The 25,346-nt window shown below is 32.5% G+C and overlaps 1 protein-coding gene across 1 annotated transcript in view; it reads left to right on the forward strand.

Moving 5' to 3' along the window:
* Positions 1-22,494, forward strand: part of LOC120634800 (prostamide/prostaglandin F synthase-like) — a 47,937-nt gene extending 25,443 nt beyond the window's left edge. Inside the window, exons 2-7 of the mRNA XM_039905608.1 lie at positions 7,917-8,012; positions 11,268-11,376; positions 14,613-14,741; positions 18,964-19,097; positions 21,223-21,294; positions 22,258-22,494. Coding sequence (XP_039761542.1) covers positions 7,917-8,012; positions 11,268-11,376; positions 14,613-14,741; positions 18,964-19,097; positions 21,223-21,294; positions 22,258-22,275 — 558 coding nt within the window. The 3' untranslated portion in view covers positions 22,276-22,494. The remainder of the gene's footprint in view (positions 1-7,916; positions 8,013-11,267; positions 11,377-14,612; positions 14,742-18,963; positions 19,098-21,222; positions 21,295-22,257) is intronic.
* The last annotated feature ends 2,852 nt before the right edge of the window (positions 22,495-25,346 follow it).

The following is a 25,346-nucleotide window of genomic DNA, read 5'->3' on the forward strand; positions in this document are numbered from 1 at the left end:
TTAAGTACTTTATATACTTCAGTATATTATATACTTCAGTTCATTATTTACTTATGCACATTATATAATTAAGTACATTATATACTTCAGTACATTATATAATTCAGTACATTATATACTTCAGTACATTATTTACTTATGTACATTATTTACTTATGTACATTATTTACTTCAGTACATTATTTACTTAAGTATTATTTACTTAAATACATAAGATACTTAAGTACATTATATACTTCAGTACATTATTTACTTAAGTACATTTTATACTTAAGTACATTATTTACTTATTTACATTATATACTTACTTACATTATATACTTAAGTACATTTTATACTTCAGTTCATTATATACTTATTTACATTATATACTTACATTATATACTTCAGTACATTATTTACTTAATTACATTATATACTTGAGCACATTATATACTTTAGTACATTATTTACTTAAGTACATTATATACTTCAGTACATTACATACTAAGGTACATTATATACTTCAGTACATTATTTACTTATTTACAATATATACTTCAGTGCGTTATATACATCAGTACATTATTTACTTAAGTACATTATATACTTATGTACATTATATACTTCAGTACATTATTTACTTAAGTACATTATATACTTCAGTACATTACATACTAAGGTACATTATATACTTCAGTACATTATTTACTTCAGTACATTATTTACTTAAGTACATTATTTACTTATTTACATTATATACTAAAATACATTATTTACTAACTTACATTATTTACTTAAGTACTTTATATACTTCAGTATATTATATACTTCAGTTCATTATTTACTTATGCACATTATATAATTAAGTACATTATATACTTCAGTACATTATATAATTCAGTACATTAAATACTTCAGTACATTATTTACTTATGTACATTATTTACTTATGTACATTATTTACTTATGTACATTATAAACTTAACTACATTATTTACTTCAGTACATTATTTACTTAAGTATTATTTACTTAAATACATAAGATACTTAAGTACATTATATACTTCAGTACATTATTTACTTAAGTACATTTTATACTTAAGTACATTATTTACTTATTTACATTATATACTTACTTACATTATATACTTAAGTACATTTTATACTTCAGTTCATTATATACTTATTTACATTATATACTTACATTATATACTTCAGTACATTATTTACTTAATTACATTATATACTTGAGCACATTTTATACTTTAGTACATTATTTACTTAAGTACATTATATACTTAAGTACATTATATACTTCAGTACATTACATACTAAGGTACATTATATACTTCAGTACATTATTTACTTATTTACAATATATACTTCAGTGCGTTATATACATCAGTACATTATTTACTTAAGTACATTATATACTTATGTACATTATATACTTCAGTACATTATTTACTTAAGTACATTATATACTTCAGTACATTACATACTAAGGTACATTATATACTTCAGTACATTATTTACTTATTTACAATATATACTTCAGTGCGTTATATACATCAGTACATTATTTACTTAAGTACATTATTTACTTAAGTACATTATATACTTATGTACATTATATACTTAAGTACATTATTTACTTATTTACATTATATACCTAACTACGTTATATACTTAAGTACATTATATACTTCAGTACATTATATACTAAGGTACATTATTTACTTCAGTATATTATTTACTTCAGTACGTTATTTAATTAAGTACATTATATACTTCAGTACATTATATACTTCAGTACATTATTTACTTAAGTACATTATATACTTCAGTACATTACATACTAAGGTACATTATATACTTCAGTACATTATTTACTTATTTACAATATATACTTCAGTGCGTTATATACATCAGTACATTATATACTTAAGTACATTATATACTTAAGTACATTATTTACTTATTTACATTATATACTTAAGTACATTATATACTTCAGTACATTATTTACTTCAGTACATTGATACTTATGTACATTATATACTTAAGTAAATTATATACTAAGGTACATAATTTACTTCAGTATATTATTTACTTCAGTACATTATTTACTTCAGTACATTATTTACTTAAGTAAATTTTTTACTTATTTACATTATATACTAAAATACATTATTTACTAACTTACATTATTTACTTAAGTACTTTATATACTTCAGTATATTGTATACTTCAGTTCATTATTTACTTATGCACATTATATAATTAAGTACATTATATACTTCAGTACATTATATAATTCAGTACATTATATACTTCAGTACATTATTTACTTATGTACATTATTTACTTATGTACATTATATACTTAACTACATTATTTACTTCAGTACATTATTTACTTAAGTATTATTTACTTAAATACATAAGATACTTAAGTACATTATATACTTCAGTACATTATTTACTTATGTACATTATATACTTAAGTACATTATTTACTTATTTACATTATATACTTACTTACATTATATACTTAAGTACATTTTATACTTCAGTTCATTATATACTTATTTACATTATATACTTACATTATATACTTCAGTACATTATTTACTTAATTACATTATATACTTGAGCACATTATATACTTTAGTACATTATTTACTTAAGTACATTATATACTTAAGTACATTATATACTTCAGTACATTACATACTAAGGTACATTATATACTTCAGTACATTATTTACTTATTTACAATATATACTTCAGTGCGTTATATACATCAGTACATTATTTACTTAAGTACATTATATACTTATGTACATTATATACTTCAGTACATTATTTACTTATGTACATTACATACTTAAGTACATTATATACTTCAGTACATTATATACTTCAGTACATTATTTACTTATGTACATTATATACTGAAGTATATTATATACTTAAGTACATTATATACTTCAGTACATTATATACTAAGGTACATTATTTACTTAAGTACATTATATACTTCAGTACATTATTTACTTATTTACATTATATACTTACTTACATTATATACTAACTTACATTATATACTAAGGTACATTATTTACTTCAATACATTATTTACTTCAGTACATTATTTACTTAAGTATTATATACTTAAATACAAAATATACTTCAGTTCATTATATACTTCTGTACATTATTTACTTCAGTACATTATTTACTTCAGTTTATTATTTACTTATGTACATTATATACTTAAGTACATTATTTACTTCAGTACATTATTTACTCATTTACATTATATACTTAAGTACATTATATACTTCAGTACATTATTTACTTCAGTATATTTTTTACTAATGTACATTATATACTTAAGTATATTATATACTAAGGTACATTATTTACTTCAGTTTATTATTTACTAAGGTACATTATTTACTTCAGTACATTATATACTTCAGTACATTATTTACTTATGTACATTATATACTTAACTACATTATTTACTTCAGTACATTATTTACTTAAATACATAATATACTTAAGTGCATTATATACTTCAGTACATTATTTACTTATGTACATTATATACTTAAGTACATTTTATACTTTAGTTCATTATATACTTATTTACATTATATACTTACTTACATTATATACTTCAGTACATTATATACTTCAGTACATTATTTACTTCAGTACATTATTTACATCATATACTTAAGCACATTATATACTTTAGTACATTATTTACTTAAGTACATTATATACTTCAGTACATTATATACTTTACTACATTATTTACTTCAGTACATTATTTACTTAAATACATAATATACTTAAGTACATTATATACTTCAGTACATTATTTACTTATGTACATTATATACTTAAGTACATTTTATACTTTAGTTCATTATATACTTATTTACATTATATACTTACTTACATTATATACTTCAGTACATTATATACTTCAGTACATTATTTACTTCAGTACATTATTTACTTAAATACATAATATACTTAAGTACATTATATACTTCAGTACATTATATACTTCAGTACATTATTTACTTATGTACATTATATACTTAAGTACATTTTATACTTTAGTTCATTATATACTTCAGTACATTATATACTTCAGTACATTATTTACTTATGTACATTATATACTTAAGTACATTTTATACTTTAGTTCATTATATACTTATTTACATTATATACTTACTTACATTATATACTTCAGTACATTATATTCTTCAGTACATTATTTACTTCAGTACATTATTTACTTATGTACATTATATACTTAAGTATATTATATACTAAGGTACATTATTTACTTCAGTATATTATTTACTTCAGTACATTATTTACTTCAGTATATTATTTACTTCAGTACATTATTTACTTCAGTACATTATTTACTTCAGTACATTATTTACTTATGTACATAATATACTTAAGTGCATTATATACTTAAGTACATGATATACTTAAGTACATTATTTACTTATTTACATTATATACTTAAGTACATTATATACTTAAGTACATTATATACTTCAGTACATTATTTACTTCAGTACATTGTTTACTTATGTACATTATATACTTAAGTAAATTATATACTAAGGTACATTATTTACTTCAGTATATTATTTACTTCAGTACATTATTTACTTCAGTACATTATATACTTAAGTACATTATTTACTTATTTACATTATATACTAAAATACATTATTTACTTACTTACATTATTTACTTAAGTACTTTATATACTTCAGTATATTATATACTTCAGTTCATTATTTACTTATGCACATTATATAATTAAGTACATTATATACTTCAGTACATTATATAATTCAGTACATTATATACTTCAGTACATTATTTACTTATCTACATTATTTACTTATGTACATTATATACTTAACTACATTATTTACTTCAGTACATTATTTACTTAAGTATTATTTACTTAAATACATAAGATACTTAAATACATTATATACTTCAGTACATTATTTACTTATTTACATTATATACTTACTTACATTATATACTTAAGTACATTTTATACTTCAGTTCATTATATACTTATTTACATTATATACTTACATTATATACTTCAGTACATTATTTACTTAATTACATTATATACTTGAGCACATTATATACTATAGTACATTATATACTTCAGTACATTATATACTTCAGTACATTAATTACTTATGTACATTATATACTTAAGTACTTTATTTACTTCAGTACATTTATTACTTTTGTACATTATATACTTAAGTACATTATTTACTTATTTACATTATATACTTCAGTACATTATATACTTCAATACATTATTTACTTAAGTATTATATACTTAAATACATAATATACTTAAGTACATTATATACTTCAGTACATTACTTACTTATGTACATTATATACTTAAGTACATTATTTACTTATTTACATTATATACTTAAGTACATTTTATACTTCAGTTCATTATATACTAATGTACATTATATACTTAAGAACATGATATACTTCAGTACATTATTTACTTATGTACATTATATAATTATTAAATATTTTATATTATTTACTTATTTACATTATATACTTAAGTACATTAAATACTTCAGTACATTATAAACTTCAGTACATTATTTACTTCAGTATATTATTTACTTATGTACATTATATACTTAAATACATTATTTACTAACTTACATTATTTACTTAAGTACATTATATACTTCAGTACATTATATACTTCAGTACATTATATACTTCAGTACATTATTTACTTCAGTACATTATTTACTTAAGATCATTATATACTTAAATACATTATATAGTTAAACACATTATTTACTTAAGTACATTACATACTTCAGTACATTATTTACTTAAGTACATTAAATACTTCAGTACATTATATACTAAGGTACATTATTTACTTCAGTACATTATTTACTTAAGTACATTATATACTTCAGTACATTATTTACTTATGTACATTATATACTTAAGTACATTATTTACTTCAGTACATTATTTACTTAAGTATTATATACTTAAATACATTATATACTTCAGTACATTATATACTTCAGTACATTATATACTTACTTACATTATATACTTAAGTAAATTATTTACTTATTTACATTATATACTTAAGTACATTATATACTTCAGTACATTATTTACTTCAGTACATTATATACTTCAGTACATTATATACTTCAGTACATTATATACTAAGGTACATTATTTACTTCAGTATATTATTTACTTCAGTACGTTATTTAATTAAGTACATTATATACTTAAATACATTATATACTTCAGTACATTATATACTTAAGTACATTTTATACTTAAGTACATTATTCACTTATTTACATTATATACTTCAGTACATTATTTACTTATGTACATTATATTATTCAGTACATTATATACTTAAGTACATTATATACTTCAGTACATTATATACTAAGGTACATTATTTACTTTAAACTATAGGACATTTGGCATGTGTATACAATTGTGCCTTCTCGATGCGAACATAGCATGCAAATCCGTTGGGTACATAAGGCTGCTGCAAACAGCTAGAAAAACTAATTTAGAATAATATAACAAAAAAAAAATATAAATTACTAAGAAAAGAAAAACAAAATATTGTGGAAATAAAATTACCTAAGCCATAACCCTTTTCTTAACTTAAGCTTAATTCTAGGTATGTTATCGCTGAAGCTATCTATACTATCACGAAAGCAATTTGCAAGAAATTGCATTCGATACATAGGACTATGTTGGCCAAGATTAGTTCTGGTTTTTTGGCAAGCAAAAAGTCTTACGGTTTTGGAGGCGGCTACTTTCACGTGGAACTACGAATTTTAAACGCTCAAGCAACTAAGGCGCATCAATTAGACCTTTCATAATGTACATAAGTAAAAAATGTACTGAAAAAATAATGTTCTTAAGTATATAATGTACTTAATTAAATAATGTACTTAAGTATATAATGAACTTAAGTATATAATGTATTTCAGTATATAATGTAAATAAGTAAATAATGTACTTAAGTATATAAAGTATCTAAGTATATAATGTACAGAAGTAAATAATGTACTTAATTAAATAATGTACTGAAGTACATAATGTACTTAAGTAAATAATGTACTGAAGTAAATAATTATGTTAAGTTTATAATGTACTTAAGTAAATGATGTAGTTATGTAAATAATGTACTTAAGTAAATAATGTACTTTAGTACATAATGTACTTAAGTAAATAATGTGCTGAAGTAAATAATGCACTTAAGTAAATATTGTGCTGAAGTAAATAATGCACTTAAGTAAATAATGTACTTAAGTACATTATTTAATTTGATATTTTATTTACTTATGTGCATTATATACTTAAGTACGTTATATACTTAAGTACATTATTTAGTTAAGTACATTATTTACTTAAATATTTTATTTACTTAAGTTGTCCCATATGCCTAGCGACGTGCTGTTATCTTTGAAGAGTTTTGTCCGTTATCTCCGACAATAGTCATCAGATCTTCATTAAAATTAGACAAAACATGCTTAATAGGACACTTTCACATAAAAAAGAATTATAAAAACCTGGAGCAAATCAAAAACAAGTTGAAACGTTATTACATTCAGGGTACTTGCAAAAACTACCGGATATCGACCCCGGGACCTTCTACTTAAATCCACAGCGCTCACCGCTGCGCTACGGAGGTCGTCGACAAAGTTGCGCGTAGTTTCCATACTGCTTTAATATTATTTACTGTGCTAAAAGTATGTGTCGGATGTATTGAATTCGATCTCCCCGAAAATGTAAAACGTTTTGTATTTGTTTCAGTCCGTGGAACTGAAGAGTTTCTGGCAGGAGCAGAATGTGGCGATTATATTCTTTCGCCGCTGGGGTTGCATGTTTTGCAGATTGTGGGCTAAGGAGGTAAATGTGCCAAATGTGTTAGTCATCATCTCAGCCTGTGAATGTCCACTGCTGAATATTGGATAGAAGCAGGCGTTACTTTGCGGAAATCCATATGAGAATGGATGAGAATCTGTATGGTCTAATTTATAATTTCTTCAATCCGTATACTCCACACCAAACGCAATGTACCCTCTACGCACGTTTCGCTCCGAAACCGGAGCATCCTCAGGAGATATTGACTTTAGTCTTAATAAATATATAAATTGCACTATACAGATTCTCCTGCTGTTCGTGGAGTATAGCAAATTAAGCTTAATTTTCATAATAATCCACTGCTGAACATATTTAATAGGCCTTTCCCAAGAAGCGTCACCACACCTGGTACGCAGCGGCGTGCATAGAGGTAATGCACAGGGTATGCAGATGATATAAAATAAAGAAAATCTCCAGTACGAGTTATAAAAAATTAATTGTAGGCTTTCTTTAAATCTTACAAAGCCCATCTTTAAGTTTTTTATAACTCGTTCTAGAGATGTTTTTCATTTTATATTATCTACCCGCTTAGTGCCATACCCTGTATGCGAGCAGTGGCGTGCATAGAGGGTATGCAGATGATATAAATTTTTTATAAGTCGTAATGGAAAAAAAAAACCTAAGGATAGGCTTTGTAAGAGTTATAAAAAGCCAACCCTAAGTTTTTATAACTCGTACTGGAGATTTTTTTCATTTTATATTATCTGCATACCCTGTGCCTACACTATGCACGCCACTGTAAACGAGCCACTGCCGGTACGCAGCCGGTCTCATCCATCCACTCCCTGTCACTTTCTATATGTCGTCGCGTCGGTGCATCGTGCTGGAGGACGCCCCTAATCCCCTACGTCCCAGCGTCCCTACTCCCTACTCTACGTTTTCTTGTTCGTAGTCTCCACTCTAGAACTCTTCTGATTAAAATAAATGTATAAGGACTTTGCAAATGGTTCTAATAGTTATAGATCAATAATAAATTACTATATAGTTAGCAATTACGATTTATTTTAACTAAAAAAACCATTAATAAACAAAAACTAAAGAAATAATTAATAATTATCAACTTAAGAAACACTTTTAAAACAGCAATTAACTATAATGTCAGTCTATCTCTGGTGCTGAAGCCGAACTGAGCTACGTTTGGCGTGCGCGCAGCCTTGTACCCCGCGCGCCCCTCCAAGCGCGCCCCTCCAAGTCCGCTTGCCTCACGCCACGGCATCGTCCGAGTAGGCCACGCCCCCAACTATGACTAGTCAAGACTAATTCTCGGCTTATTATATATTTTTAATTTCTTTTTTATAATATTACAAGTTAGCCCTTGACTGAAATGTCACCTGCACGTCTAGCATGGGCGGGAGACAATTATATCCCCGGGGAAAGGCTAACAATTAATCTCCCCCCCCACAGCTTTATCAACTCTCAGAGCACTGGCGCACAAGTGGAAATAATATCCAAATTATGTATGTATAATAATAATAATAAATAAAATAATATATGTATAATATACTAGCTGTTGCCCGCGACTTCGTCTGCGTTTGATTTTGTTTTTGGTGTCATTAAATTTAGTTGTAGTTCTAAATAAAATTAAAGTATTCAGTATCGCTAAGCCTTAAATGAGGGGTTTGCTGCTGTCCGCTGAGGAGTTCTGTCCTCTATCTCCAACAACAGTTTGGGTAAAATAAAACACATATTATAACCTCTATAGTACAAAAATAATTATTTAAATTGGTTATAATTAAAGGGAGCAATGGCGTAAAATCATCAAACACTTTCATCCCCTCTCCCAAACAAACCGAGCTTAATGTCGGGATAAAAAGTATCCTATATTACTTCTAACACTTCCAAGAATATGTGTACAAAGTTTCATGAGGATCGGTTAAGTAGTTTTTGCGTGAAAGCGTAACAAACAAACTTACATTGACATTTATAATATTAGTAGGGATAGGGATGTTATAGTTATTTATATCCCTTACAAGAGATATAATTTACGTGTCCACCGCTAAAACACGGGAACATGGAATAGGAGAAGTTTACCCCCGTTTAATACACATACATATATTATTGCACGCCTCATAAGCGAAGCGTTGAGGTTGTGCTCTACTTTCGACATTTCAAAAAAAGCAGTTTTCTCGAAACTGAAATTGATTTTTTGTTATTTATATTGCACTTACAGGTTAATTTGAGTACACTAATATCAAGTCAAATAATTTGTCAGGCACATAAAATACATTTCAATAACAATTTTTTTGTTTAACATAGTAAATAATAACATTAAACATAATCTTTTCTGGACGTCCGTGTATGGACGGGTGTATGTGGCATCAAAATTGGTCGAAAAAATGATCGTATCGGAATAATTTTTTTTTAATTATCTAAAGTAACACACGACATAATTTCTTAGTTAATATGAGCGTTCAATTCACTGTCGTTAAATTTCCATGTAATTATTCTAGCTAATATTAATTGTAACTTTCAATGTGCAATCATTATGACATTCCCGTGTCTTGTTTACAAAAAATGAATAATAATTAATATGAAAAAAAAAATTTGTAATGAGCATTGAAAGTTTCAGTTAAAAAAATTTCAATTGTGAAAAAAATGAGATTATGAGGCGTGCACTTTTGGATTTTCCAAATTTTTGGATATTATTTCCACGTGTGCGCCAGTGCTCTGAGAGTTGATAAGGCTGTGGGGGAAGATTATATATATATTGATAACCCTTTCCAAGGGGAGATAATTGTCTCCTGCCCATGCTAGCCGTGTTGGTGGTAAGTGTTGATGCAGTCTTAGATGGTAGCGGGCTAACCTGTGAGGGAGTATGGCAGTTATATTTAACCCATACCAATCGGTTCTACGCGACATCATAACGGAGCGCTAAATCGCTTAGCGGAACGCCTATTGGGGAAGGGTGTTGACTAGCCACGGCCGAAGCCTCCCAACAGGCAAAAAGGAAAAAAGAAACTCTTAGCCGCTGTGCACATGCGGGAAGAGTAGTGTTTTTTTCTTCCAGCTTCCATTTTCCTCAGTTCTTACAACATGAGTACCTTCAAATCAAGAGTGAATAGGCATCTTCTAGGCAAGCGCGCTCCACCTTAGGCTGCATCATTACCATCAGGTGTGATTGCAGTCAAGCGCTCGTCTATAAAAAAAAAAAAAGTGTTCTATACAAATGTGTAAGTAGTGTGTGTGTGTGTGTGTGTGTGTAGTGGCACATACCGTTGAAACTTATTTAGCATTTTTCAGTTAGGCGAAATAACTCCCATTTTAAAGAAGAACAACATAAGACTGGTTGGCATCGGTCTCGAAGGTACCGGTTCGAAGGAATTCGTCGATGGGAAATATTTCGATGGCGGTGAGTTGAATATATTCTGTACCGGCTGTTGCCGCTTCTATTACGGTTTTTTGTGAATACCGCGGGAACCGTTCGTTTCCCTGGGACGTATATGATAAAGTATGCCTATTTTACTCTCCGTCTTTTGAACTAACTCTATGCCAAACATCCTGTTAATCAAAGGAAAGGCAAACAAACAAACGCATTTTCACATTTCTAATATTAGCAGGGATATTTGAAAGAGGTCCTATTAACTTAAATCGGGATCCACCTATAATAGTACACACCAGTAATTTCTATTAAAAAACTTTTGTTTTAATTTTTTAAGTTCCTTGACTGTAATCTTACCTGTTGATAAGTGATGATGCTTAAGATCGTAACGGACTAATCTTTGACGGGTATGGGTACCTACAACATCGTACCAGAACGCTAAATCGCTTAGCAGCACGTCTTTGTCTGTGCGGGAACGATATACTTGTTTGTAACGTACGGGAGGAGACGCCCCCGCGAGTCGACGGGGACATCGCACGGTCGCGGCGGCGAAAGGCACTCGCAAACGGACCACCGACGACGCAATCAACGATTTTATAGACAATTGTTAACAACGTTGTTATTCTCATTATAACCAGCTTTATATACAGTCCACTTAGTTTTATTTATATACACATCAAAGCGGCCGTGAGGACGCCAACATTGTCGATAGGGTGGTAAACTAGCCACGGCCTAAGCCACCAGACCAGACATGAGCAAATTCAGAAATTATAAAATCCCGAATTTCCCGTGCCTTAGGATCGAACCCGCGACCTCCCGCGAAATACGCAGCGCTCACCGCTGCGCCTAAGGTCTTAAACCGCGGTACTTTTCCTCTGTTATTTCTGAATCTTATGATTAGAAAACGAAATAGGTGCGGTTAAAATATTCAATATGTGAATTCAAAGATAAATGAGTCATGTTTTAATGTATAAGTAATTTATTAGTTACCTACAAGATGACTTGAACTGTCAGTTTGTCATGCGACGTGCTTCTTATTAGGCTCATATTATGTCTGTAAATTAAGCCGAAGTCCTACTAGATGAGATGTTTTTTTTTTTATGAATATCCCTACTAATATTATAAATGTCAATGTAAGTTTGTGTGTTACGCTTTCACGCAAAAACTACTAAACCGATCCTCATGAAACTTTGTACACGTATTCTTGGAAGTGTTAGAAGTAATGTAGGATACTTTTTATCCCGACATTAAGCTCGGTTCCTTTGGGAGAATGCTTTGATATTTTACACCATAACTCCGACAAAATATAACCGATTTTAATAATTATCTTTGTACTCTAGAGGTTAGAGTATGTGTTTAATTTTTCCTAAACTTAAACACTATGGTTGAAGATAGAGAACAGAACTCCTCAGCGGACAGCGGCAAACCCCTCATTTAAGGCTTAGCGATGCTGAATACTTTAATTTTTTTAGAACTGTAAATTTAATGTCACATGAAAAAACAAAATCAAACGCAGACGAAGTCGCGGGCAACAGCTAGTACATCAATACTTATAATACCTAGATAAACACCCATACACTGAAGAACATTCGTATTCATCACACGAACATTTTCCAGTTGCGGGAATCGAAGCCACAGCCTTGAACTCAGAAAGCAAGGTCGCTGTCCACTGCGCCAATCGGCCGACAAAGATGACTATGATATGTCATGAAAATCAATACAATTTATGCAATTATTTAAATTTATATAACATACTAGCTGTTGCCCTGTTCTGTCCTCTATCTTCAACCACAGTATGGGCAAAATTAAACATATATTGTTACCTCTATAGTACAAAAATAATTATTTAAATCTGTTATAATTTGTCGGAGTTATGGTGTAAAATCGTCAAAAACTCCTCCCCTCTCCCTAAGGAACCGAGCTTAATGTCGGGATAAAAATTATATCCTATATTACTTCTAACACTTCCAAGAATATGTGTACAAAGTTTCATGAGGATCGGATAAGTAGTTTTTGCGTGAAAGAGTAACAAACTTTCATTGACATTTATAATATTATAAGTAAGGATTAATGTGTAGTTAAATATTAATTATCTATTCAGAAAATATAATTCCCATCATTTACTTTTTACGGGCACGGGTCCCCTCCCACAGTAAGAAGGGGTTAAGCCCGTAGTCCACCACGCTGGCCCCGTGCGGATTGGTGGACTCCGCACACCTTTGAGAACATTATGTAGAACTCTCTGGCATGCAGGTTTCCTCAAGATGTTTTCCTTCACCGTTTCAGCACATTATATTTGAATAAATTAATACGCACATAACTTGAGGTGCGTGCTGGGATTCGAACTTGGCTCCCCGAATGTGAGGTCGAGCTCCTACCCACTGCGCTATCACCGCTTTAATCTACTTTTTAAAATAATATAAAATCGATAGAGTAGGTGTTAGCGTGGCCAATATAACATCACTTTACGACTTTTAGTCGCGGGCTAAAAACGGCAGAAAAATCTAATTTTATTTATTTGTATTCTACTTTAAGCCAATCATTCTGCTTAAAATTTCTATCAGTGTTCCTTCGGGCTAATCTTTGGATTTTTGAGCTGAATTTTACGAGACACACCAATATCCAGCTGTAACACCCCCTCACAGGTGGATAGATGATGGAAGTGGAGGTTGATTTGAATCTCTCCGCAATCGGTCGATTAGCCCCAGCGTGAACGTAGCTTTACGTTTCTAAGTCACGCAAGCAATGTAATTGAGATAACTACATGTTTTTTTTGAATAATTATTCTCATTCTAATATTTAACTGGCATTGATCTCTTCACCTTTACATAACTGAGGTTATTTTCCTTGTATGGTATTTTAACCAACGCAAGGTCGATAGTGAATTTTTATCTATATATATTGTTTTTACTTACACTTACGAGGGAATATCGTATGCGTTTATTACGGTTTTTAAAAAATGTCTGTCTGTCCGTATGTCTGTCTGTCTGTCTGTCTGCCTGTCTGTCTGGCCGTCTGTCTGTCTGTCTGTCTTTTTGTCTGTGGGATGAATTGAAAAGGTATGTGAGTGAGGTATTATATGACTTAACTTATACATTCCACAGATTTTTATTTATAGTTAAAAGTTCACGCATGAAAGTTATTGATTTATCGTGCAAAATATTGAAAAGTATGAACAACGACGCAAAACTGCGAGATTCGAATCCTGAACTATTTAAAATGTTACGTACACACAATTTATGACGATGATTATGGTTGGTTTTCAGATCTGTACTACGTGGAGGACCGGTCGCTGTACCAGACCCTGGGGTTCAAACGGTTTAACGTGGTGTCAATAATCACATCACTTTTTTGGAAACAGTCCAGAGAAGCCATTGTGAAGGGCAAGAGTCTAGGTTAGTTTTCATGGTTCTGTATATCCTGCATGTTCATTAAAGTCGAATTAATTATATAATAATACTAAATAAATAAATATACTACGACTATACACACATCGGCATCCAGTCCCAAAGTGAGCGTAGCTTTTGTTATGGGTACTAAGATGACTGATGAATATTTTTATGAATAATATACATAAATACTTATACTCAAAACCAGATTGTCTAAGTATTACCTAGCAGATTGTGTTTATGAGTAGATAGTATTAGTACAAAAGATTGTATTACTATGAGGTACATACATTTGTTTATATATATATATATATATATATATATATATATTTATTTATAATTTTTATTAATACATAACTATAACCTAAAATAAACTTTTTAAAAACTAAATAAAATCTAAAACGTCCTCGAAACCACCGAGGACGTTTTAGATTTTATTTTATATATACATATACATATAATAAACAAATATATATATATATATATATATATATGTATATATGTGTATGTTATATAGTATGTAGTATATATATATTTTTAATTGTTTTTATTTTTTTTTTCTCTTGCCTGTGTATGTTTCATTGTTTGCACTGTCCCTCTTGTTTTCTATTATTACTTTCACCAAGGGTTGTCTGTAAGAGATTGCTTTTGCAATAAGGCCGCCTTTGCACACAACTGTATTTAACTTTTTTTTATTATTATTATTATTTTTTTTTTTTTTGTAATTTTACTTATTTTTTTTTTTGTTTCCTAGTATTGTTTTTAAGTTTGTGCAAATAAGTATTCTAAATAAATAAATAAATAAATATACAGATAAACACCCAACCACTGAAAAACATTCATGTTCATCACATAAATATTTTCCAGTTGTGGGAATCGAAACCACGGCCTCTCAGTAAGCAGGGTCGCTGCCTACTGCGCCAGTCGGCCTACAAAATATAAATGTTTAAATAATTAAAATAGCCCCAGTGAAAGTTAAGCTTAACTTGCTATACTCCGCGAAAGGCAGGAGTATCTGTACGGTGAACTTTATTATTTGTTTTTTGAACTTTTTATTGCTCACCACAAAAAAAATGGTTTACAAAAGGCGAACTTAATGCCAAAGCATTTTAGACCAGCCAATTTACGGACGTGAGAGAAAAAACGAGTGTGGGTGTGGCAAAAACAAAACTTATGATATTATAAAGTATTACATGATATACAATGTAGCCGAATTACGAAATAATGTTGAATAATGCATAATTAGTATCCTTCATAAGGTATCAACCTGTAAAAATAGTAAATCGAAAGAATCATATTTATTTTTCGATGCAAACAAATGCAAAATATTCGTTGTGTGTTTACTTTTGACAACCCTGTTGAAGATAAAAGACCGTCACGAGCATAGTACCTACGCAATGCGACGCGTACCTAATAAAGTGACATGATTTTAATGTGTGTATTAGGGCTGTATCTTATTTCCTTCAGTAAAAACTATAACAGTTGTTAACTCAAAAACTATAAGGTTTTCGGTTTCACACATAAGTCTCAGAGACAGTACGTAATGTACCTCTAAAGCCGGTGAAGTATTATTTCGGTTTTCATTTACACGTTATGCATAGATATATTGTTTGAAGATGCATAACAACTTTGTACCCCTCATCAAACAGATTTTCGACAATGTGCTCTCTACGCACGTTTCGCTCGGACACCGGAGCATCCTCAGGAGATGTTGACTTAACAATGAACAATTGCTAAGATCAGTTTGGTGCGGAGTACCTACAGTGATTTAAGAAATTATAAATTGCACCGTACAAATTCTACTTTTAGCGAATTATTACACATGGATAATCGCAAGGTATCGCCTGCGGTATGAAATATTCGAATAGGCCCTTTTAAAGTCAACTATTTTTTATTCAAATTTTATTCAAAATCTGTATTATAAATTAATGAATATATTTGCCATTTCCTTAAAATCGCGATCATGAACTAGTTGTTTTGAAGGAAAATTAGGCTAAACAGTTATGTCATAAACATCTTCTAGTTCAAACAAAATAGTTTAAAGAAAAAATTGGTTGCCTGTAAAGTCGGTATACGGGCGAAAGTTTTACGTGACAACGACTTTGAGTGGTAAAATAATTTTAATGTGAATATTCATTCGTATAGTAGGAAGAAGGATGAAATAATAGTAACAATTTAAAACATTTATTTATACAAAGAATTATATTTAAAACATTAATTTATACAAAGAATCTCGCACTGAATTTCATATTAACAAAATTTTATTTTTACCTTTACACATACATACGTATTTATATACAAATATACATACAATAACTTGCAATACATTTGCGTACAATGAAACAGCGTTTACTACAAAGGGACGCGTGCCTTTCACTTTTTATGTCTGTCTCTCTCGCTCTTAGGCGGGCTAACCATGCCCGAGTGGAAGGGACGCGTGCCTCTCACTCGCTCTCATTGTGAGCGCATAACGTGAGCGGAGCGTAACGCAGTTTCTTGAAGTGTCACCCGGCAAACCAATTTATAAGACGTTGTCACGTCAAAAAAAGGTGCTTTTTTATCTTTTCGAGAACTATTACTTCTGGACCAAAAAAGTGCTAGTGAAAGTAAAATCAAAAATTTTAAAACGACACAATAAATAAACTCTAAAAGCCTGTCGCTCTGTAGTGAGCCGATAGTTGGTTTAAGATGATGAACTGTCATGGATTTTTCAAATAAAAAGCCGCCGAACCGAATCCTTACGGGATCCTAGTTACTTCTTTATCTTTATATATATAATTCTTGTGTGCGTGTGTATGTCACTGAACTCCTCCTAAACGGCTGGACCGATTTGAATGAATTTTTTGGTATGCCTTTGGGTGGTACCCTGGATGGTTTAGATTCACAAATCAGACCGACAGATGGCGCTGAGGTCCGCTTGTATATATATATTTCTTGTGTGCGTGCGTATGTCACCGAACTCCTCCTAGACGGCTGGACCAATTTGAATGAATTTTTTGGTTTACGTTTGGGTGGCACCCTGGATGGTTTAGATTCACAAATTAGCCCGATAGATGGCGCTGCGGTCCGCTAGTAGATATATAAAATTGACGTATAAAAAAACTACAGGTCTACAAAGCGATCTGGTTGGTGAAGGATTACAAAATGGCGGTGCGCTTTTGATAACACAAACCGGGGAACTGTTATTGCATTATCTACAAGAGATACCCGCCGATCTTTTGCCTAATATGGATATATGCAAGGTTTATATTGAATGGCGATTTATAGTTAGATTTGATTTGTATTTTATATTATTTTTAGTTTCTACCTTGTTTGTTTATGACAGTATCACAAACAGTGATTTCTTAATCTTAACGATCTCTCTTAGTTTATTACACAAATGACAAAAGCAGCTGATTTTAAATCAAGTAAGTATAGCAAATTATTTTTATTTTCTGCCTTGCTTGTTTATGACAGCCTGTTGTCACACACAGTGATTTTTAAACTATCCGATCTCATATTCAAAATGATTGATGTTTACTGCACTAGTGATCAAAACGAAAACCAAAAAAATTTGGAAGCAGCTGATTTTAATTCAAGTAAGAACCTTTGGGAATCAGATTAAGTACTGATTGGAATATTATTTTCTGTTGCATAAGAATAAAGCACATTATTTTTAGTTTCTACCTTGTTTGCTTATGACAGCCTGGTGTAACACACAGTGATTTTTAATCTAAAAACTGTTGCGCGTTCCTCGCACGCTTTTATTGCCGTTTTTCTCAAATTCCGTGGGAACCGTTCGCTTTTTGTATTAAAAAAGAATCTATGTCACTATGCGTCCTTTTAACTAACTCTAGGCCAAAAATCTAGTTTATTGGTTCCTTAGTTAGGGCGCGAAAGAAGGACAAACAAACAAACATACTTTTGCATTTATAATACTAACTGTTGTCCGCGTTCTTCGCCTGCGTTTTTCTCAAATTCTGTGGGAACCGTTCGCTTTCTGTAGTAAAAATAGTTTGTTACTTTGCGTCTTTTCAAATAACTTTTTGCCAAAAATCAAGTTTATTGGTTCTTAGTTAGGGCGTGAAGGAAGGACAAACTAACAAACACTTTCGAATTTATAATATAAGTCAGTATTGATAAGCGAAAAGGATCGGGAAGAGAATCGTTTTACATGACAACAAAGTTCCCGGATTGGGTGTTGCACAGAGAAAAAAAGGTTTTTTTCGATACTTTTATTGATCTTTAGGACTGGGCGGGGATTTGAAAGGAGATTGGGTGCAAACTGGAGGGGCGCTTTTAGTGGGGAAGGGTGGGCGTGTCATCCGCCATTTCACCCAAACGGGGCCGAGCGATCATCTACCCAACAAGGATATACTGGAGGTCAGTTACTGATTTTTGCTAAAAAATATCGTAATTTATTTTCTATAAATGCCATACTCCCTAACAGGTAAGCCCGCTACCATCTAAGACTGCATCATTTACTATCTACAGGGTTTGCAAAGACTGGAGAGCAAAATTATATCCCCCGATTATATCCCCTAATTAACGTGTCCACGTGCTAAAGCACGGGAATACGGAATAGGTGAAATTTACCCGTTTATTATTACACATGTAGCGATCTCCACATTACATAACTAGATGGCGCTACAAAAATCCTGCATCGCGCTAGCGAAGTGTTCACGAAGAATGCCTATATATACAACTTCCAAAAATGAATGTTCGGAAAAATGAATGGTACGCGCTGACCAATGAAGCAGGCCGCAAGTCGCTATAAGCACAGCAGTCGCTTACGCTACGCACGATAACAAGAGCACCACGTTTCGTACGGAACCAGGTCATCGCCAGAGACCTACACATGGAAAGCTTAGAGGAATTCATCCGCCGCCTGAGCACCTCAATGTTCACGCGCGCCGACGGAGCGCGATCCCACCACTTGAGGGGCATCGCGCCATACCATCGGCGTCCACCGGACATTAGCGGTCTACCACGAGACCTACCAGACCCTTAAACGCTACCTCGCCGCTGGCTGATGGGCGCTTGCCATCTCACATTGGCAAGCTCGACCTCGCTGAGTGGCGGGCGCAAGCCCCACCAAAGAAATGCCAAGTCGCCGCAGCAACGCTGATCGCCGCGTCACAACGCAGGCTTGATGACTGACTCCGCGGACCCAACGGTCCTACCAAGTGACCCGTCTGTAGTAGCAGACGGCGGTGAACACCACCGAAAAGGGCCAACGCCCTGAACGGTCACCCCGAGCCCCCAAACCTGGGACTCCGAGGAAGATTCGAGTCAATGTTCGGACCTCGGTCCCCGAGCACGATCACCCGCTCGGAGGAAGATCTTCCTATTGTTACGGTCGAGCGTATCACCATAGCTCCCGTACAGTGGTGACCCCGACGTGATGACTCAAACCCGACATAATCATCGCAGCACCGCAATTCATGCCTGACGCACACCCGACGTGATGACGCAGCAGCATCACCGCCATTCAAGCCTGACGCACACCCGACGAGATCATCGCAGCACCGCAACTCATGCCTGACGCACACCCGACGAGATAATCGCAGCACCACAAAGCACGCCTCACGCACGCAATCACGCAATCAACGCACGCACGTAACGCTCAACGGTCTCAACGCACGCAACGCTCAACGCACGTAACGCTCAACGCACGCAACGGTCACAACGCACGCAACGGTCTCAACGCACGTAACGCTCTCAACGCACGAAACGCTCTCGACGCTCTCAACGCACGCAACGGTCTCAACGCACGAAACGCTCTCGACGCTCTCAACGCACGCAACGCTCTCAACGCTCTCGACGCACGCAACGTACGCACACGATTGGTGACAGAGGCATACTACAGCAAGCAACACTGCTTCAATGGTACGACTTCCAGTCTCGGAGGGGAATACTGTAGCGATCTCCACATTACGTAACTAGATGGCGCTACAAAAATCCTGCATCGCGCTAGCGAAGTGTTCACGAAGAATGCCTATATATACAACTTCCAAAAATGAATGTTCGGACCTCGGTCGCCGAGCACGATCACCCGCTCGGAGGAAGATCTTCCTATTGTTACGGTCGAGCGTATCACCATAGCTCCCGTACACACATATATTATTTCGATATTATTTCCACTTGTGCGCCGCCAGTGAGAGTTGAAAAAGTTGTGGAAGAAGATAAATTTTTATTCCTTCCCTAGCCGTGTAGGTGACATTGAAGTCAAAAAAAGTTTTTAAACCGGGCTCGTACTGTAAATTCTGTAACAGAAAAAATAATACCTAACAATTCTTGTCCCTACCCGGGATTCGATACCAGGGCCTGGAGATCAAAGTCAAATTCAAAGTCAAATATCCGATCCGTAGTTCGATCTGTAGTTGAACATGGTAACCACTACACAAACGAGGCAGTTTGCATTAGGATGAAGGGTAGTTTTAAAATGGCGACCGAAATCCGACGTTTTAGCAAAACGTAAATTTTTAACTATTTTTTTTTATTGCAGTTGTTCGACTTGGAAAACGAATACAAAGCGGAAACTATGGCGAACAAAAAGCGAGAGGAGCTGGAGTGCAATGTTAGTATTATAAAAATAATAATAAGGGTTGATTCTATATTAAAAGTATCGTAATTACTTAAATACTAAGTGAGCGAAAGTACTGTCGCAACTGCAAATGTCGTAACGTAAATAATCATTTCGGTTCAATGAATTGAATACTTATGTTTTAACCAAACCTGACCTAACTTCAGGTTTCAGAAAGCCTTCTGCCGTGGCTAGTTACCACACTACAGACAAAGACGTGCCGCTAAGCGATTAAGCGTTCCGGTACGATGTTGATGAACAGATTTTTTTTTTTAATTGGTCAACTGAAGAGTAAAACAATTAACGACAACCAGGTCATTCACCTCATCTCAAACCACACAGAGTTTATGTGACAAGGTATAGATTAATGATATTCATTTTTAAAACATTATTTTTTTTTTATTTATTTAATTAAGACCAGTAGTCAGTACACAACATAGCAAGTTTGTGATTACAACTTGTACTGTTTTAGGGGTATCGGTTTAATATAAGTACCATACCTTTAACAGGTTAGCCCGTTAACCAGCAGTTGAGATTGCAGTCTAGGGCTAACTTGTAGTGGAATTAAAAAAAAAAAAAACGCTTACCCAGTGCGTATTGAAACATACTTTGCACAGAAAAGTAATAAGAAGATAGAATAGAATAGAATAGAACTTAATTTGCGTAATACACACGTTTACATAGATGCCATTTAAATATCTATAATGAAGCCATAGTTTATTGACATTAACTGGCTTGCGAAGATTGCAAATTTTTTGCCACACTACAATGCAATAAAGTGTAAAAAATTAATCGTAAAATATGTCAGGAATATTCTTGTTAAATGTCAAAATAAAATACAAATGTCACAATTGTTTTTTTTTAGTTTTCTTACATTATAAGACAAGTTGAAAAAAATGAAGTGTAAATGTTTTATTATCATGAATAACGAAGGTATGAAAACTCCGACTTTTTCAGACAGAGGCGTCCCCCTAAGCCGTGGCTGACGAACCTGCACCAGTGCCCTCTGACCCCTATCCACTATATATGGGCCCAGAGGCTGTGCAAGCAAACCAGGGTGTAGACGATAGTCCATATAAAAAAGGGTTTAACTGACACATTTGCACACAAACGCTATGCTTTTCACATTAACGGTTAATTTATTTGACGGCCGATTGGCGCAGTGCGCAGCGACCTTGCTTTCTGAGTCCAAGGCTGTGGGTTCGATTCCTACAACTGGAAAATGTTTGTGTGAAAAATTAACATCAATCAGTGTCTGGGTGTTTGTCTGTATATTATAAGTATTTATGTATATTATTCATAAAAATATTCATCAGTCATCTTAGTACTCATAACACAAGTTACGCTTACTTTAGGGCTAGATGGCTATTGTCTTAGTATATTTATTTATCAATAAAGAAGGTCTCCCAAGGTCAGCTTGCCTTTTCCCAGCTCCCCACCGAATTGTTAAGTGCGAGATGAAATACGAGCGGTCAATCAACCCAGTAAACGCGCACACAAAAAAGAGCAGTTATAGATTTCTGCTACTATTCTCAATTATTGAAGCAAATTTTGCTTAGAAGAAACAGCTGTTTTGAAGCCCCTATAAATCCTTCAGGATCTGTGTTACACTCTGCGTACCGTATTTTGGAAAATCGGTTTTGCTTGTCCTGCACGTTATTGGGAGGTTAGGCGATATAAAATATCGCATATTTAACCACACGGATTTGTCTGAATGACAGATTAGCCAATTGCAAACCATGTGCAAAGTATCTCCTGATTTTATATAACAAATCATATGTTAGTTAAACCCTTTATATTCTAACTAGAGCATATAAACATGTATTTTTTTTATATTTTTAATTAATTGTTTACATCACCGTAGTATATAGAAAATGTATCGCTCGTAAAAACTCACTTGTTACCTATACCTGTTTTTTGTACCCAATAAAAATAAATAAAAATGTATATAGGTTACATGAAAAAAACCATGGAAATTAAATAAAAATACACTTTATTGAACACCAACCATAAAAAAAAAGTTTCATGAAAATAAACTATTGGACACCAAACACATATGTATGTAATAGTTAAAAAATATAAAAAGGTAAATTGGGCAGCCTCAACGCTAAAAGCATTATTTTATTATTAAATTCGAAAGATTTTAACACTGCCATTTTGACGCATTCCATATACTTATGTCACATTTCGTTTAAACCAATAGTAAGCATACTTTTGAAATGAAAGATTTCAAGAATTTTATTATTTATTATATTATGACATATATTATTTTAAAATATTAAAACGGTAGCATAGAAATCGGGAAATCCCAGGCATAGACAATATTGAGTAATATTGACATAGACAATATTGAATAATATTGTCTATGCCCTATAGGCTTACCCTTTCAGCACTTTCGCAAAAAAAAAAAAAAACTATACACTTATGTATGAAAAAACCTTCAAAGTATTATTACACATCTAATACCAAATTGTATCACGTGCCAATGTATATAAATTATGTCTAAAACCAAATTGTTGTATAACATATAATATACTGGGAGAATTTTTAGTCACTACCAAAATTGAATTTTTGTCTGGTTTTGGCCGTGGCTAGTTACCAGCCTACCGACAAAGACGTGCCGCTAAGCGATCCATAAGTGTTCCGGTGCGATGCCTACAAACATATTAGGGGTTCAACTACCATGCTCCGTAACAGGTTAGCCCGCTACCATCTTAGACTGCATCGTCACTTAACACCAGGTAAGATTGCAGTCAAATCTTTTTATTCTTCTGTAATCTTTTTACTATACTACAAGTTAACCCAACTTGTAGTAGTATAGTAAAAAGATTACAGATTTTGGGAATATGTTAAAATGTTATGATATGGCTATATGATGATGAAATTGTCCTAAGAATTCCTACTGCACTTCGAGGATTATTTATTTTGATTTGCACGCTGTGTAGTCCGATTCATACTTTATGACTTCACGAACTTCGTGCGTTTCGTTGCGCAGAATTCCATATTCGGTATCAGCCAATCAGCGAAGCTACACTCGCGGCTAACTTCAGCGACAACATAACGTTTGGATCGGACTGTAGTAAATTATACTTAATGACCACACTGTATTGATAAAAATATGATATGCACTAAAAGTGCAATTTTAATGAAAAAATTTGGACAGTAACTAAAAATCATCCTGTATTTATGTTTATAGTATTACTATGTTAATATGATAAGTAGATATATAATTTTGTAATCGCATACTAAGCTGATCGCACTTAACACGCGCCGCGAGTAAAGCTTTCTTCAGTAGGTAAAATTTATGACGTCACATGACGTATCGGAAATACACAAGAAATGTTGAAGGTCATTGGCATTGCCATTATCATTTTTACCCATAGACTATCGTTGTCGCATTTTGGGCCTATTGGTTGAGGGTTTTGGCGCGTAGACCCACGACGCCACTCCCAAGGTTAATGGTGGTCATTTTTGCCATAAACTTACGAAAAAAATTGATTTTTTTCGACGCTTGCTTTAAGGTGTGGTACACATATCGGCTTAACTAACGACTAACCTCATCCACAGTAACGACTCATAAGTTCGGATCGTGATTAACCGTGTTTATTGGAGCTTCAGTTCTGCACGTTTGGGTCTGTTCGACATATTCTCGAATATTCACATATTGTGACTCATTTTGAACGAAGATCACGAAAATATGTCAGCTTTTTTTGTAATCATGAATATTATATTATATGCTGTGATAGGTGTAAACGTTTATCGTATAAAAAACACAAAACACAACACATACACATCAATTTAACGCAACTCTAATGCTCCGCGTTGCGAACGCGTACGTCCGATAGTACCGTCGCTCGCAAGCATGGGTCGGGTAAGGAGTTATTCGGCCTGGCGCAGTCAAGGCGTAGGTATTATTTTGAACGTGCGCAAACGCCTTACAATGCATTATAATCATAATCCCTACCCTTATTCTTTCTTGTCTTATTATATTCTCAATATTTTCTTTACATTTTAGTCCTAGCTTGGTTTAAACAAAAAAAAAAAAA

The sequence above is a fragment of the Pararge aegeria genome, chromosome 25 (genome assembly GCF_905163445.1).
Source record: "Pararge aegeria chromosome 25, ilParAegt1.1, whole genome shotgun sequence".
Classification (NCBI taxonomy): domain Eukaryota; kingdom Metazoa; phylum Arthropoda; class Insecta; order Lepidoptera; family Nymphalidae; genus Pararge; species Pararge aegeria.